The sequence below is a fragment of the Sebastes umbrosus genome, chromosome 24 (genome assembly GCF_015220745.1).
Source record: "Sebastes umbrosus isolate fSebUmb1 chromosome 24, fSebUmb1.pri, whole genome shotgun sequence".
Classification (NCBI taxonomy): domain Eukaryota; kingdom Metazoa; phylum Chordata; class Actinopteri; order Perciformes; family Sebastidae; genus Sebastes; species Sebastes umbrosus.
Window position 1 is genome coordinate 8,132,991 of NC_051292.1, and position 17,190 is coordinate 8,150,180.

Below are 17,190 nucleotides of genomic sequence, written 5' to 3' on the forward strand. Positions count from 1 at the left end.
AGCATTACTATTAATTAGTTGAATTAACTATCAATTTACCATTTAAAAATTACATTTTTATTAAGTGTATAATTAACATGGATTTCCTTTCCAATTCTAGCTACACCCTGTACAACACAGCAAATCATAAACATACATCCATAATTCATTTGTACACTGTAAAATGATCAATAGAGTTTATTTATTTATTTATTTCACAAGAAAAAAAAAAAAATAGTTCTTCAGTATAAAGTATGTTACAAAAATATAACTGGATGTTAGTCAAACTAACATCACATCAAAAATAATCAAGTCCTTGAAAACTAACAATTTTCAGAGTATCAACCTCTGGAAGACAAAATGTAATTTTAGTCATTTGCTAAATCATAACAGCACCAGGGCTCTCCCATATTTCATCATCATAAATATTAGAGGTAGATGTGATTGTATCTGTGCCCGTCAGAGAGAGGCCGTTGCAGTCTTTGACTGTTGTCTCCGCAGCGTTCTGGATGAAACACCCTGCAGCCTGCTCAGAGTCCACAGGAGGATCCTTGGATGGTTCTGAACACAAGTCCTGGTCAACCACAACAGCTTTATTTGTTTCTAAATCCTCCTGATGACTAACTTCAGCTGAACTTCTCTCTCCACCACCCAGAGAGGTAGACCGAGGCACAGCCCTGGCGCCCTCTGATGGTTCTTCCTGCCTCCCTTCATGCTCTACAGCTGCTGGTGTGACTTTATCCTTTAACCCCTTCTGGTCCTGAGGTCTGCTCTCCAGGCCAAAGAAGTTGTTACGGACAACGTAGCGCACACACTGCAGGAGGACGTTCCTCTCGTGGCGGATATCTTGGGCCAGCAACTAAACAGTGTGAAAGAACAGAGAGAAGCTCAATTTACAGAGAGTCAACAATTAACCTAACCTGCATGTCTTTGGACTGTGGGAGGAAACAGGAGCACCCGGCGCAAACCCACACTAACACGCGGAGAATATGCAAACTCCTGTGAAATGTGCTTGTATAATCTTACCATCTCAAGTAGAGTGGGACGACATGTCTGCGGTGTATCTTGGTGTCCTCCTCTACCACCCCTGCCTCCTCTTCCCCTTCCCCACCTTCCTCTTCTGCCGTTAGGTGTGTGATGGGCACAGTCAGAGCGGGCGTCTTTGTGAGAATCTGCAACCTGTGGAGAGGTTTCCGGGCCTCTGGAGGGTCCTCTTTCATGAGAGTTTAGTGGTGTTGTGTTTAGGAGAGCCTGGTTTTCTTGCACAAGGTCTCTGGCTCTCTGAATAGGGGTAGCTGAAACACAAGGAAAGAGAATAATAAGTGTTTTTTTCCTGTGACATGCCATTTCCCAATCTATAAAACCAACAATAAAGATAAAGATAAGATAATATAAAACCCATTCTGATCTGTAGCAGGTTGAGGTCGAACTCACCCTCTGGTTCCTCATCACTCTCACTCATGGAGCCGTAGTTGGCCACCAGGGAGCCCAGAGCTGAGCTCATCTGTTTAGGGGCCACAACCAGGCCACCAGTCCTGGACTCAGGAGCTGGGTCCTCTCGGTCCGAATCTGGAAGCACATTGAAATACATATCAAGTTACCATTACAGTTAATGTTACAATATAGACAATATCAAACCAACAGTAGTTTGAATCAGTCCCAGATGACACAGATGTGAGAGTCTTGTTTGAATACTGTGGTCAGATGAGTCCCTCACCATGATCACTGCTGGCCAGCACTCCCAGTGGATCCCCGTCCCTGCTGGGCTGGTTGAGTTGTGGAGGTCTCTCTGTGACGCTGCTGTCTGATGGGTGAGGGTGTCGCCCGTGGAACCCTCTGTTATCCCAGCCACGACCTCGACCCCGTCCTCGTCCTCTGCCTCTCATTCGCCTGTGAATAAAATATTAAGGTTTAGATTTAGATCAGATTAGCTCAGACTTTAAAACAAATGAGTCCAAATATACTCGTTTTTGTTTGCAATAAAAAAGAAAATAAGAAATTTGTGCATTCACCCAAACTGAGCTGTCTTTAGAACGGCTCCCGTCTCCTCCCGCGCCTCCATCACTTTGATCTTCTTGTCGATATTCTGAAGAGTTGGAAAGTTTCTGGAAAGACGAATTAAAGCTCAAGTTAACATCAAAGGCAACATCTATGAATATACAACAATCTGAACTCAATTGAAAAGCATTCACACAATGAATACTGACTTGCGCCTCTCCTCTCTCCATTTTGCAATCTCGTCTGGTGTGTCCAGCTTGATTCTTTTAGCGCCCGGTGCATGGTTCTGCAGTCAGGACATAAAAAGAATGACATCAGCAAAGGAAAATACTGAGAGCATAAGTTTCAGACACACAGCGAGTTGTGTTACCTACATTATTCCAGTGGATGCTGACGATTTTCTCATGAGCCATGAAGCTGCAGTCAGGCACAGCACACTACGAAAGAGGTTTGATGGAGGTCATCAGTGCGAATGCTGATTTCCATAAATGACATGAAATAAAGCACAACATACTTGATAGATATATCAAATTACCTTGACATGTTGAGAAACATGTTCGTCGTACTTTTCTTGGATTTTGAAGCCCCGGTCACAGGTGTCACAAAAATAGGAATACTCTGGTTCTTTCTTATTTCTCTGCTGTGGATTATAGACACATCAGTTCACACATTAGCTTCACTTTTTGACATTGGGAGGAAGTGGAGAAGCGTTGTCCATCTATATATAAACAATGTATAGTTTCCACAGATAGGTACCTTTTTCACATGATTGTTGGGAGCTCCATAATGCTGTCTTCCACCTCGATGTCCACCTTGATGCCATTTACGATCAAAGTTTTGACCTGAAGACAAGGCTGAAGTTAGATGCATGACAGCAAAACACACAGTGTAAAGTGAATATCTTTGTCTCATATATCTTTGTACAGTGAATATCTTTGTGTCATCTATCTTTGTACAGTGAATATCTTTGTGTCATCTATCTTTGTACAGTGAATATCTTTGTCTCATATATCTTTGTACAGTGAATATCTTTGTGTCATCTATCTTTGTACAGTGAATATCTTTGTGTCATCTATCTTCATACAGTGAATATCTTTGTGTCATCTATCTTTGTACAGTGAATATCTTTGTGTCACATATATCTGTACAGTGAATATCTTTGTGTCATCTATCTTTGTACAGTGAATATCTTTGTGTCATCTATCTTTGCACAGTGAATATCTTTGTCATATATCTTTGTACAGTGAATATCTTTGTGTCATCTATCTTTTTGTCATCTATCTTTGTACTGTGAATATCTTTGTACAGTGAATATCTTTGTGTCATCTATCTTTGTACAGTGAATATCTTTGTGTCACATATCTTTGTACAGTGAATATATTTGTCATCTATCTTTGTACAGTGAACATCTTTGTGTAATATATCTTTGTACAGTGAATATCTTTGTACAGTGAACATCTTTGTGTCATCTATCTCTGTACAGTGAATATCTTTATAGTAGATGCTTTAAATTCCTATGCAAGATAGCATTTGAGGTTTGATCATCATTAATAGTAAACTGTATATAGGCTACTCACCATGTGGACGCTTCAGGTCATAGTGTCCTCGTCCTGATGGGAGACCAGACCCATGATACCCTTCAGCCTGGCCTCTGTAGTCCCAGCTGGGCTCCGTGGAGGTCTCCGTCCAGCTCCACATGCCCGGCTGGAAGCTGCTGGAGCCGGACTGATGCTGCTGCTGCTGCTGCTGGAGGAAAGGCTGGAAGGTGTTGGGAGGAGGACAGCAGAAGTCAGGAGGAGGATAAAGTCCTGGTTCACTCATACTTCCACACTTATACTCTAGTATATGTGAAGTAAACGTGGGTTTTCTTCTCCACCATGCAGCTCTCACATGTGCATGTTTTGCTCTAGTTTATACACGTTCGTCACTTCCTTCTTCTTTTCTTTGGTGTTTTATTGGCTGTTTGCAAACCATCTTAGAGGTGCATTACCACCACCATCTGGACTGGAGTGTGGAGCAGGAGATTGTGCAGAAACAATATAAAAAATAAAATAAAATAAAATAAAGTTCCACATTCAAAAGTGTGAAGACTAATTTCTTTGTATTTATGAAAGAAATGGATCTATATCTGTCAGCAATGTCTTCCGCACAAAACAAAAAAGCAATGAAAACAATGAATGTATGCAATATCTTTAAAGTTTTTAAGTTAAATTATTGTCATACTCTTGCGTGGTCTTTTTTTCATTATTATCTATTTATTTATTTATTTTTATTGTGTTTTTTTTAATTTTATGTTGGTTTTGTTTAATTTCTGTTGTCTTTTTATGTTTGGCACAGCTCTTTGATTATGTTTTCACTCTGCTTCTTTTGTATGTAAATGTTTTTAATGTTTTCTGCTGTTACTGTGTATACTGTAATTTTGAAATAATAATAAAAAAATAAAAAAAAATGATGACAAAGAAAGAAGGGAATTGATATCAGGAGTAGATGATGGAAATATTACAATGGGGAATCTGCTAGGAAAGACATCTAAAAAAGTACACAATCTTCTAATTAATTACTTAAGGTTAACAGGAATAATGGAGAGAATTTAATTATTATTATTATTATTATTATTGTTATTTTCTTTAATAATTATTAATTTTATTTTATTGTTATTATTATTATTATTATTACTATTATTTTGTTATTATTATTATTATTATTACTATTATTTTTTTTCTGCCAATCTCCTGCTCCACACTCCAGTAGTCCAGATGGTGGAGGTAATGCACCTCTAAGCTGGTTTGCCAACAGCCAATAAACACCAAAGAAGAAGAAGAAATAAGAAGATTTGTGATATCGGGGGATTTTGACTGAACGAACATGGCAACCCATCAGTTTCCGGTCTCTGCGTGTCTCTCTCTGTCACCACGTGTGCTCCAGTCAGAGTCAGAGAGCGGCAGCAGCAGCAGCAGCGTGGAGGAGGCTTCAGAGAAGTCTCTCCACTTAGAGAGCATTGTAAAGCTTTAGTAAAGTAAAGCAACCTGCTGCCAACATGTTGGTGTTGTTCGAGACCGCCGCTGGATACGCGATATTCAAAGTATGTATCTATTTACTCACATTTATCTACAGAAATAACCTGTTAGCTACATGAGCTAGCTTAGCTTAGCTTCCCTTGATAGCTGCCTGCAGCTCATGCTGCTTCACTTCTATGTAATGTTACTGAAAGTTAACACAATTCATGTTTTTTTGTACTCAGGCATGTTAAACAGGCTACTTTATATGTTTAGCTCGTATATGAGTGTTTTAGCCAATGCTCAGGCTGATGCACGTTGTGAAGGCCCTGCAACCACGTGTGCATATCTATCTCACTCTCACATGCATGTTATATAATAATTTAGTAAATATTCAATCTGTTGTATAATCAAAGGAAAATGTACCCACCTCTATAAATACATCTACAGAAAGTGTTGGTTTTACTGGGTACACAAGTAAAGTCAGTGTCAATTTGATTTTTTTTTATTATTTTAATATATATATATATTGTTATTATTATTATTAATAATAATAATTATTTTAATTTTGTTTATTCAGTCAGTCAGTGCTGCCCAGACCTTATTTTAATGACAACTAATTTACAAGGAGTGTTGGTTTTACTGGGTGCACAAGTAAAGTCAGTGTCTAGTCAATTTATTTTTATTATTTTAATATTATATATATATTTATTTATTATTATTAATAATTCATAATTATTTTAATTTTATTTATTCAGTCAGTGCTGCTCAGATCTTATTTTAATGACAACTAACTGAGATTTTTCTGTTATATTTCAGGTCCTTGATGAATCCAAGCTGCAACAGGTCGACAGCCTGTATAAGGAGTTTGAAACTCCCGAAAAGGCGAACAAAGTGTAAGTGTCACATTTAAATACATAGAGTGCTGCTTTCACTTCCATGTTGTGCAGCATTACAACCTTCAGAAATTATAAATGTTATCCTTTTACATTGTTATTGTCATCTATTGTGGGTGGTTGCATAAAACACAATATAAATTATTAAAAAATTATTGTATTTCTATTTAAATATTTGCTTTGATTAAAAAAAAGGGGGGGTAACACTTAATTTTTTTTTATTTATTCAATCAATTGTGCAGCCCCATGTTGAAGGTGAAATCATGGAATTACCTAGTTGCCATCATGTGAATTAAATGAAGAATGTTTTTTTTTTTCCCCCTGCCAGTGTGAAGCTGAAGCTCTTTGAGAAGTTCCAGGACACAACAGAGGCCTTAGCAGGTAATGACACACGTCTTTGTGCACTAATATACACCTGAGATCTGTGGTCGGTGATGTGTTAACTATGAGGTAAAAACGTGAGGTACTACACAGTATTCGGTTAGACGTTCACTGCAATTCCCCCTCAGGCATATTCCATTGACTGTTTTCTGGGTTTTAAAGTGTATTTAAAGATGTTATTGATACAAATTTTATGTAGACGAATAAAAAACAAAACATCCACAAAGCTTTTAGAAAGGTGCCGAATAAAAGTATTGATTTTGCTAAGAAAAATTATGAATATGAATTATTAATTTACAGAGTTTTGGCGGGTCCATAATGAATGTTTTGTTGGAGAATGCGACATCTAGCGGCTGAAGGAACTGTGTAACATTTTGGGGGGTCTATTAGCAGAACAGCGTTACCACGGTTTTACACTCGGAGGAGTGAGCGGAGGGGTATTTAGTTGGTGTCTGCAACCACACCACTAGATGCCGCCAAATCCTACACACTGTACCTTTAATGCCATGTTCCTATCCTCTCCCACTCAGCTGCCACTGCTCTTACCGAGGGAAAAATCGGCAAGAGTTTGAAGAAAATCCTGAAGAAAGTCGTCGCCAAGGACGCTCACGAGCAGCTGGCCATCAGCGATGCAAAACTCGGCGGGGTTATTAAAGTAAGTGTATTATATATTTACGTTTATCATTCAGTAGCTAAGCGTTATATATGTCTCTAACAGGCTCTGGTTTTCAGGAAAAGCTGGACCTGAGCTGTGTCCACAACTCCACCGTGTTCGAGCTGATGAGATGCATTCGGGGCCAGATGGAGAGCCTCATCACCGGACTTCCTCCCAGGGAGATCAGCGCCATGTCCCTCGGATTAGCGCACAGGTAGACGGCACATAGATGCGGCGTTGGCGTGAACGCGACTGCTGCTTATGATTACTCTTGCTGTCTGAAACATCTCTGTAGATTTTCCTCAGCATTCGTCACTACCACTGAGGCAGCCGTCTCCGCCGGCACAGGAAGATCTAAAGTAGTTTGCCACGTGAAATAACTCCTCTTTTCTCTGTGTTCTCCAGTTTATCCCGCTACAAGCTGAAGTTCAGCCCAGACAAAGTGGACACTATGATTGTGCAGGCCATCTGTAAGTTGTATTTTTTATGATTTAAGATTAAGTAATTCTTATTTTCTCAATGAATAGATAATTTTTTCGATCTATGGAGTATCAGAAATCCTATCACAGTCAGCTATAGTGATGACTAATGTCGGTTGTTGTGTAATTAAATATGCAGTCTGACTGAGTATTTATTTCTGTCTCTTCAGCTCTTCTGGACGACCTCGATAAGGAGCTCAACAACTACATCATGCGCTGCAGAGAGTGGTACGGCTGGCACTTTCCCGAGCTGGGGAAGGTCATCACCGACAACTTGGTCTACTGCAAAGCTGTCCGCAAAATTGGTAAAATAATAATAATAGTTAATAAATAATAGTTATTTTGTAAAATGCTATTTAAATGGGTGTTCCAGTGATTTAGTTTTGCACTTCTGCAAAGTTAGGATGCTTGGAATAATAGAGATTAGAATGATGCATCAGAGGCTGAGGTGCTTTTAGTCCCTAGTATGGATTTCATATGCATTTCCTGCATAGCAGCAGTACGGTACCTGCATAAAAGCATCAGTGACTGTATTGCTAAGTAACGTCTCCATGTGTCTCTAGGCGATCGCACAAACGTGGCCGGCTCCGATCTGTCGGACCTCCTCCCCGAGGAAATCGAGGCAGAGGTCAAACTGGCCGCCGAGATCTCCATGGGAACAGAAGTGTCGGAACAGGACATCGGCAACATCGGGCACCTGTGCGATCAGGTTCGTACATAGAATATTCTTTGAATATCGGAGAGCTCAAGCGACAGTTGTGATGATGACGACAGTTGTCTTTACCCTGAAACAAATCATGTGGGTTTTCAGTCACTACCTCATCTGAACTGTCAGATTATGGCTCCTGCTTTGACTTATTATCTGCTGGCAGATGTAATACACATCTCTTTCTTTTCCACAGGTGATTGAGATTTCAGAATACCGCGCTCAGCTGTACGACTACCTGAAGAACCGCATGATGGCGATCGCTCCCAACCTGACAGTAATGGTGGGAGAGCTGGTCGGCGCCCGTCTCATCTCACATGCCGGTAAGACACAGAGAAGGACTTTGTGAGAACCAGCCCAAGCGGTGATGATGACGACAACATGTCGCTTTCCTGATTATGACTGATGCTTTTAAGTCACTACCTCATCTGAGCTTGTGTTAGGAGGCCCGATGAGCAGGTAACTGGCGAGAGCATCGTATTTACTTGATGCTGTGTTATTTAAGGTTCCCTTCTGAATCTGGCGAAGCATCCGGCGTCCACGGTGCAGATCCTGGGAGCAGAGAAGGCTCTGTTTAGAGCCCTGAAGACCCGCAAAGACACGCCCAAGTACGGCCTCATCTACCACGCCTCCCTCGTGGGCCAGACCAGCGCCAAGAATAAGGGCAAGGTAAGGACTCGTAACTGGACTATTATCATCACAGTCTGGTGGTTAGAAATTAAACATGGGCTCTGTTTATTTCTGTCCAGATCTCCAGAATGCTGGCAGCTAAAGCTGCCCTGGCTATTCGCTACGACGCCCTGGGAGAGGACACGAACGCAGATATGGGAGCAGAGAACCGAGCCAAACTGGAGGCCCGGCTGCGCCAGCTGGAGGAGAAAGGAGTAAGTACAGCTACAAAAGAGATATTCACCATTTTCAGTATCATAAATACCACTCTTAAATATACTTAAAGAGGACCTATTATGCTTTTTCACTTTACTTTAGTGTGTTATATTAGTTATTTGTGCATGTAAATGATCTGCAAAGTTTCAAAGTCCAAAGGGAGAAACACTGCTCCCGAACGGCCTAAAACGCCTCGCTCAAATCCCGTCTTTTCTTTCTGTGACATGGTGATGTCACCAAGTAACACATTTGTATAATGGCTAGTTTGGCACACCCTCAAACAAAGCTAGTTAAAGATACCAGGTCTGAAGAATCACACCTAGACGTTACTAAAAGTTACTTCCAGCTTCTTTATACAAAGCTTCCAAATCTTACTTTTTTACCAAGAATCTATTTCTTAGTTTTTCCCATATTGGCCCGGATCATTTCCTCATTTCATTTTTGCCGTGCTGGTTTAATAGGTTCAGTGTTTATGTATCTGATATCTACTCTGGGCTCTTTCTCTACTGGTCATCTGATCTTGTCTCCATGTTTTCTTCTCAGATCCGAAGAATCAGTGGAACCGGCAAAGCAATGGCAAAGGCAGACAAATACCAGCACAAGAGGTGAATACTCGCAAACGGCCCCTCTCCAAAGATTTCCATATGTAAATATGAAAGGTGTTAAATACCCACTTGTTCCTCCACAGTGAGGTGAAACAATATGATCCATCCGGCGATTCTACTATTCCGTCCACCTCAAAGAAGAGGAAGTTTGAGGAGGTGGAGGAGGAGGCCGAAGAGCCCGTAACACCGGTGGTCAAATCCAAAAAAACTAAAAAGGAACCAGTAACAGAAGGTAGGTTGAATGGGACAAATCTAATCTTGTAGCTAAATGGATTTTATGATGCTCAAGTTTTTTTTTCTGCATGTTTTGTAGAAGAACCAGAAACATCCGCAGCAGCAGAGGAGCTTCCCAAGAAAAAGAGGAAGAAAAAGAAGGACAAGAAAGAGGAGGAACCCGAGGAAGCAAAGGACGAAGAGGAAGAGGTAGCCGTAACAGAGGTAAGAATCTGTTTGGAAAAACACTATTCCTAAAGGCGCATTCACACCAAGAGCGAAGCAAACTCTTCGCATGGCGCGATTACATACAAAGTCAATGCATAGCCTGGCACTGATCGATACAAACCCCATTCAGAAAACAAGCATTTCAAAAGTTGTTTGCTTGACGTGTCGCGGACAGACCTGACACAGCATGAATTCAGACTTTTTACAGATCAACATCATTATGTAGTTATTTTGGCATCATTTTGATCTGTTTATTGCAATTACATCACAGGCCAAAAATTCACTTTGCTCTTGGTGTGAATGCGATATGAGAGACTTGACACATTTTCCAGTGTTTGTTTTTATTGTTGAATATTCGCTGTGCTCACTTGTGTTCTCTCTCTCCAGTCATCAGAAAAGAAGAAAAAGAAGAAAAAAAAGAAGGTCAAGGATGAGGAAGAAGATGATGACTGAAATAGTGGAGAGTGTATATATTATCTGTTTTAGTTTTTATGTCATTTTAGTTCTCATACATTTATATCTAATAAGGGCAAGACTGTTGAGCGCCTCATTCTGGACACCAAAAAAGAGTTCACGTTGAAGAAAAATGTTTAATTTTCTATCATGATGACAGTTCTTATGTTGATTTTTTTCATTTTTTTTGTAAACTGCATCATGTATGAAATCAGCAATGAGTTGATGAGGAACGATTCCCCTGTTTCTCTTCTAGCAAATCTTTTTATTGTCTAAGACTGAACGTCTGCCCTGGTGAAATAAACATTTTTGCTCTAATGGTTTGGTTGTATACACTGCAGTGGTATGAATATAATAATGATTTGATTATTCAATGCAAGACTCAAACTGCATGTAGATGCTTTGTTTCACTGTATAGGAAAATTAGTCCAAAGTTTTGAGTCAGATGCTTCATTGTACTTCAAGCAAGACTACTTCTAAGCAGGAAAATGCTCCTTTGCTTAATTCTAACAGCCTTTCTGTTATGACAAGGAGCTCATAGTGGCTGCAAGTGTTAGCTAATAGAAAAATTAAGAGCGATCCTGCTGTGTAACTGACATTACTGAAGTTTTACTTTAGCATGCTACAGATGAACATTTTAATTAACGAATAGAAATGCATTTACATATCCTGTAAAAAAGATAGATAGATAGATGGATAGTAACTTTATTGATCTCGAGGGAAATTCAAGTTTCCAGCATCACAGTTCCATAGTGCAAAACATGTTAGTAAAAAGACAGTAAAAAAGTTAGTAGTGCAAAGTACAAAAAAATATACCAGATACAAAAATACATGGAGGTGAAGAAAACTGTTAAAACTGAATGTAGTGCAGGGTAACAGCTGTGATACAGGACTATTAAAAAAGTGAATATAGTGCAGAAGAGACTTTTAAAAATGAGTATAGTGCAGGGTAACTCCAGTAGCAGTCTATGAATGTGCACTGTGTACATTATCTGAACATTATTAGTATAAGAACATGTAAATAAGATGTATATATATAAAATAAGAGTGCAAATAATGCTGAAAGTAGAATTTATGCAAATAATATAAATGCATACATTTATAAAAATGCAAGAAATGTGTAAAATAATATTAGTTTAAAATGTGCTGTGTAAATGAAAGCAGTGTTATTGCACTGTTAAATCAGTATTGCACAGTTGAAGATGTAATAATTTATGGAGTTTTAGCTCCTGATAGGGGTCAAAAATAATAAATGTGTACATATATATATTATCTGTATGACAATAAAGTAGAATACATTAAATTTCAATCCGTTTGAGCTGCTGGTTATGGTTAAGTCCCACCCTCCGTTATGTTACTATGGGCAGGCATTACTTGAGGAGCACACATCCGCATCATCGATCGACTGCCTTCTATCTGCGCTCTGCTGCAGCGCCTTGCTTCCTTCGTACCACATGGCATGGCTGCATGAGAGTCTGGTGTGTTGTGAAGGAGCAGACTTACACATATATTCTTATTACTAGTGTTTAAGATAAATACATAGAACTAAAACATGTCGCAGTTACAAGCGAGGTTCTTCACAGAGGACAAAAGGTGAGCTCTTATTACCTTTTAGCTTTTTATTATAAGCCTCTACTTGCTGTTTTTAGCTTGTAGATTTAGCTATCTGATGCTAACACTCCCAATAAATGCCTGACTGCTGTCCTCATATTTTATTCTATGTTACACATTAAATTATATGTCAAACATTTAATATAAAATGCATGGGTGTATTTGATGGGTGTAACTTTAAGGTATAAACAGAGAACATATGTTTCTTTCTAGGTATGTGGTAGATGATGTCCCATTCTCCATCCCTGCTGCCTCTGAGGTGCTGGACCTCAGCAATGTCATCAACAAGCTGCTGGAGGCGAAAAATGGTAACAATATTATCAAGTAAAAAAATTCTGATTATGCATATTTCATATTTTCTATTGTTTATACTAAGCTTAAATTATATCATGTGGTTCACAAAATCCCAGTACTTTAGGGCCACATTGAGGAAAAATAAATAAATCAGAGATTTCGAGAATAAAGTCATATTATTACGAGAATAAAGTCATATGTTTACAAGAAAAAAGTTGTAATATTATGAGAGTAAAGTCAGAAGTTCACGTGAAAAAAAGTCATAGTATTATGAGAATAAAGTCATAATATTATGAATAAAGTTATGATTTTATTCTCATTAAATTACGACTTTTTTCTCGTAAAACTATGACTTTATACTTGTAATATTACAATTTTTTTTCTCATTAAGTTATGACTATTCTCATTAAATTATGACTTTTTTTCTCGTAAAGTTATGACTTTATTCTGGTATTATTATGACTTTTTTTCTCATTAAGTTATGACTTTATTCTCATTAAATCACAACTTTTTTCTCGTAATATTATGTCCATTCTCGAAATCTCAATGTGGCCCTAATACGCCGTCGTACATAATAACTTTAATGCATATGTTGTTTTCTGCTTCCACAGCATCTCACAGCAAAGTGGAGTTCGACTTCCTGGTCAGGGCTCAGTTCCTGCGAACGTCGCTGTCCACTCACATGGACACAGAAGGCATATCAACGGTATGAACAGCCTTAAACCTGAGTGTATATGCTATGTTGCGTTAACCTTTTCCACTCCACCACTCTTTACCATAAATCCATTTTTACCTCTTTAAGGGGGGGAAAGGTTTTTTTTCAGGGGGAGATAGCAGGTCAACAGTAGATGCCACATAGAAATGGTGTATGTCATTTATGCATTCGGTGTGTGTGTGTGTGTGTTCCAGGAAGAAGTGGTGGAGATCGAGTATGTAGAGCGGATCACAGCACCAGAGCCAGAGGAGTGCATGATGCACGATGACTGGATTAGCGCCGTAGATGCAGATTCTGAATGGTAAGATGAAAGACACCAGACTGTCAAAGGGGGGTGGGAAATGCCCCCACTTTTTATAGCATTTATAGCAAGTTTTGCTTACTTTCATTTATTTATTTTGCAGGATCCTAACAGGGTCGTATGACAAGACAGCCAGGATATGGTCTGTGGAGGGCAAGGCGGTGATGACGGTTGCCGGACACACGGACGTAGTCAAAGATGTAGCCTGGGTCAAAAGAGGTGAGCGGGACAGACATTCACTCTGCTAGTAAATAACGGCAGCCTGTCTTAAAACATCTGGATGTTTCTGCGCAGACGGTCTGACGTCTCTGCTCCTGACGGCCTCTCTGGACCAGACCCTCCTGCTGTGGGAGTGGAACTCCGAGAGGAACAAGGTGAAAGCCAGACACTGCTGTCGGGGACACACGGGGAGCGTCGACGCTGTCGCGACAGACCCCACCGGCTCGAAGGTAAACAGGGATGGAGAATGATGAGGGACAAATTAAAAGGGGTTTCACAGTTGTTATTTTGTCAGTCAAAGCATTTGTGTTCCTCCCGTACAGTTCTGCAGCGGCTCCTGGGACAAAATGTTGAAGATTTGGTCAGCTGGTAGGTAGACAGAAAGACCGCATGTTAAGCATTACTGAATAAAATGCAAAATTTTAACAACCTTTTCCCGTCAGTGCCCACGGACGAGGCAGACGAGGTCGAAGAACCCGCTGACAGACCGAGGAAGAAACAGAAGACTCAGCAGCTCGGCCTTACCAGGGTGAGTGGTCCAATATCAGTAACCCTTAAAACTGATGTATTAATAGAGTTAAATATGAAGAGGTATCACCAAAACGATGTTCCCATTTCGCCACGCCGCCACAGACTCCCCTGATGACGCTATCCGGACACAACGAGGCGGTGTCCTCCGTCCTGTGGCGCGACAGCGAGGAAGTTTGCAGTGCATCATGGGACCACACCATCCGCTTGTGGGACGTCGAGACGGGAGGAATGAAGACCACGCTGGTGAGAAACACACTGACGAGCAGACTTATGGCATCCAAAGAGTTCAATTTTGCTCTCATCTGACCAGACTATATTCTCCCAGTATTTCACAGGCTTGTCCAAATGTTGTGCAGCAAACTTTAAACGAGCTTCAACATGCTTTTTCTTCAGCAATGGAGTCTTGCGTGGTGAGTGTGCATACAGGCCATGGCGGTTGAGTGCATTACTTATTGATTTCTCTGAAACAATTGTACCTGCTAATTCCAGGTCTTTCTGAAGCTCTCCATAAGTGGTCCTTGGCTCTTGGACAACTCTTCTGATAATTCTTTCACTCCTCTGTCATAAATCTTGCGAGGAGCACCTGGTCGTGGCCAGTTAATGATGAAATTATGCTCTTTCCACTTCCGGATTATGGCCCCAACAGTGCTCACTGGAACATTCAGAAGTTTAGAAATGCGTCTGTAGCCAATGTCATCAGTATGTTTTACAACAATAAGGTTGCGAAGGTCTTGAGAGAGCTCTTTGCTTGTATCCATCGTGAGATGTTTCTTGTGTGACACCTTGGTCATGAGACACCTTTTTATGGGCCATCAGTTGGGACTGAACCAGTTGATATTAATTTGCACTGACAAGGGGTCGGATTGCTTTCTAATTACTGATAGATTTCAGCTGTTGTCTTGGCTTTCCATGCCTTTTTGCACCTCCCTTTCCTCATGTGTTCAATACTTTTTCCCTGTGTCATTTCACATTATTACACATAACTTAATTTCTGAACTTATTTGCTTCGGTTTCTTTGTATGTATAGATTACTTGGGTTGTTACCAACATCTGGTGAAAATTTCATGTCAATAGCACCTTTGGAAATATATTTACTGAGAAAAATGGTGACGTGTTCAATACTTATTTTACCCGCTGTATATATATAAAGTGTCCAATTACATCAAATTCGAAACTGCACTTCCTTGGTTCTGCAGCAATACACCCATCAAGTGTGAAGTCCATCTGATGAACGGTTCTAGAGATATGTGAAGGACACACAGATAGACTTTGAGACTTTGTTTTATAGTTGGATAAACTGACGTTTCTGTTCCTTCCACAGACGGGCAGTAAAGTGTTCAACTGTATTTCCTACTCCCCTCTGTGTCGACGGCTGGCCTCCGGCAGCACCGACCGACACATCAGACTGTGGGACCCTCGCACCAAAGGTACCAGCCGTGCTCTAAATACTACTTCTCTGTCTCCCTAAAAAATACACAACCCGAGCTGTTTCAGCAGTTTTATTTCCACTCTCCTCTCTCCAGACGGGTCGCTGGTGATGCTGTCTCTGACCTCCCACACCGGGTGGGTCACCGCCGTGAAGTGGGCGCCGTCACACGAGCACCAGCTGGTCTCCGGTTCCCTTGACAACCTGGTCAAACTGTGGGACACCAGAAGGTAGTAGTTCACAGTGTATACTTTGTAGAGTTTGTGAAAACATCAATCAGTTTAAGTGTATGCTATATTTAGAATATTTTCCCCGGTTTACCTTACCGTGAGACGGCCCTTTCCGATGGGGAACTGAAGTTGTTCTATCCATTTATGCAATCTTCAAAGTCACCAGACTCCATTTACAAAACTAGTGATTTTACCTCACAGAACACAAGAGTTGCTGATCTATCGCTGCCTCGATCGCTTAGTTTGTTTGTGGTATTGTGTGATATTGGTGTTTTAAAGGGTTAGTTCAAATTCACCAAAGTCACACAATAACACAACAAACTAACCGATCGAGGCAGCGGTAGACCAGCAACTCCTGTGTTCTGCGAGGTAAAATTACTGTTTTTGTCAGTGGAGTCTGGTGGCTTTGAAGAGAGCATAGACGGATATAGACAAATTCGGCGACCTTAATTCGATTTTCAGTAGCTAATCAGCTGGATCATGACCCGTACTGTTTCAGTATGAAAGGTCACTCGAGCAGGACATCCTGTTAATTCCACACATCTGAGAGTAAACCGATTCATGTCTGGAACAAGCTTCCTGTCTTTGTCAGAATAAATATACTGTCAGTTTATGAAATGTCTCTTCAGCTTTCTACACCCGCTGCATCTCAACACTGAAATCTTGTCTTTTGTTGGTACTGTATTTTGGTATATATTTGTCCTTTTTGAGTGAATAAACGTAGCTTTCATGTCTCCCAGCTGTAAGGCTCCTCTGTATGACCTGGCGGCCCACGAGGACAAAGTGTTTTGTGTGGACTGGACAGAAAATGGGGTAAGTCTGGTTTCCACAAATATAATCCCAAAGCAAAGAATAAAACTTCATTCGTGAAATCAATGTGTAATCTTGTCTATCTCTTTATTTTCAGCTGATGCTGAGCGGAGGTGCAGATAACAAGCTGTACACCTACAAATACTCAGCCTGTCAGACAGATGCGGGGGCATAAAGCTCCACATGGACTCCACCACAGACAATAAGGACAGAATGATGGACATTATCAGTGTTGTGACAGGCGGACGAAAGCAGCAGTGATTTAGATTTTTGTACAGTAGAAAACGCTTTGTTCTTCGCTGTCCTGGTTATTTTTACCCCCCTCTCAATTTTTACACCTATTTTCTTATGGATTGTCTTCCTGTAACCCGAGAAAACTATAAATTAATTTTGTCTCCTAAAATGTCTCTTCTATCTAATTTTGAGGATGCAAAAACACAACAATATAATGAAAATGACCAAAAAAAGATTCCACATATACAAATCATATTAAAGTATCGCAATAGATTTGTATTGGTTGTTATTTCTTTACCTCAATGTCAGCGGTTCGATCCCTGCCTGCGGCAAAGATGGAGAAGA

General features: G+C 40.3%; 2 protein-coding genes and 2 non-coding genes across 4 annotated transcripts; 3 read left to right on the forward strand and 1 right to left on the reverse strand.

Moving 5' to 3' along the window:
• Positions 1 to 40: 40 nt before the first annotated feature.
• Positions 41 to 3,899, reverse strand: nufip1 (nuclear FMR1 interacting protein 1). The gene is made up of 10 exons (XM_037762597.1): positions 3,555 to 3,899; positions 2,734 to 2,819; positions 2,513 to 2,617; positions 2,352 to 2,414; positions 2,187 to 2,263; positions 1,992 to 2,084; positions 1,697 to 1,869; positions 1,414 to 1,548; positions 1,006 to 1,274; positions 41 to 838 (listed from the first exon to the last, which is right to left on the reverse strand). Exons 1-10 carry the CDS (start codon positions 3,796 to 3,798, stop codon positions 359 to 361), a joined length of 1,725 nt encoding a protein of 574 aa, XP_037618525.1. The 5' UTR covers positions 3,799 to 3,899; the 3' UTR covers positions 41 to 358.
• Positions 3,900 to 4,856: 957 nt separating this feature from the next.
• Positions 4,857 to 17,124, forward strand: LOC119484019 (nucleolar protein 58-like). Its single transcript, XM_037762578.1, has 28 exons — positions 4,857 to 5,059; positions 5,793 to 5,869; positions 6,198 to 6,250; positions 6,781 to 6,905; positions 6,983 to 7,119; positions 7,311 to 7,375; positions 7,555 to 7,689; positions 7,948 to 8,093; positions 8,287 to 8,413; positions 8,596 to 8,759; positions 8,840 to 8,974; positions 9,519 to 9,580; positions 9,664 to 9,812; positions 9,894 to 10,018; positions 10,409 to 10,473; positions 12,026 to 12,067; positions 12,299 to 12,393; positions 12,991 to 13,085; positions 13,289 to 13,395; positions 13,499 to 13,614; positions 13,690 to 13,844; positions 13,938 to 13,983; positions 14,058 to 14,143; positions 14,248 to 14,388; positions 15,467 to 15,572; positions 15,669 to 15,801; positions 16,542 to 16,614; positions 16,709 to 17,124. Exons 1-28 carry the CDS (start codon positions 5,015 to 5,017, stop codon positions 16,784 to 16,786), a joined length of 2,883 nt encoding a protein of 960 aa, XP_037618506.1. The 5' UTR covers positions 4,857 to 5,014; the 3' UTR covers positions 16,787 to 17,124.
• Positions 8,135 to 8,218, forward strand: LOC119484042. Its single transcript, XR_005205892.1, has one exon. It is a non-coding gene; the product is annotated as a small nucleolar RNA SNORD11B (small nucleolar RNA).
• Positions 8,447 to 8,529, forward strand: LOC119484043. Its single transcript, XR_005205893.1, has one exon. It is a non-coding gene; the product is annotated as a small nucleolar RNA SNORD11B (small nucleolar RNA).
• Positions 17,125 to 17,190: the final 66 nt, after the last annotated feature.

What these genes read in the sequence shown, in the direction of transcription:
- nufip1 (XM_037762597.1), bottom strand. Translation starts at nt 3,798, where the DNA reads ATGAGTGAACCAGGACTTTATCCTCCTCCTGACTTCTGCTGTCCTCCT. An exon ending in CCAACAATCATGTGAAAAAG is followed by an intron (nt 2,618 to 2,733) that starts GTACCTATCTGT and finishes TATAATCCACAG; the next exon opens with CAGAGAAATAAGAAAGAACC. An exon ending in CTAAAGACAGCTCAGTTTGG is followed by an intron (nt 1,870 to 1,991) that starts GTGAATGCACAA and finishes TTTTATTCACAG; the next exon opens with GCGAATGAGAGGCAGAGGAC.
- LOC119484019 (XM_037762578.1), top strand. Translation starts at nt 5,015, where the DNA reads ATGTTGGTGTTGTTCGAGACCGCCGCTGGATACGCGATATTCAAA. An exon ending in GAGGAAGAAGATGATGACTG is followed by an intron (nt 10,474 to 12,025) that starts AAATAGTGGAGA and finishes ATAGAACTAAAA; the next exon opens with CATGTCGCAGTTACAAGCGA. An exon ending in TTCTTCACAGAGGACAAAAG is followed by an intron (nt 12,068 to 12,298) that starts GTGAGCTCTTAT and finishes GTTTCTTTCTAG; the next exon opens with GTATGTGGTAGATGATGTCC.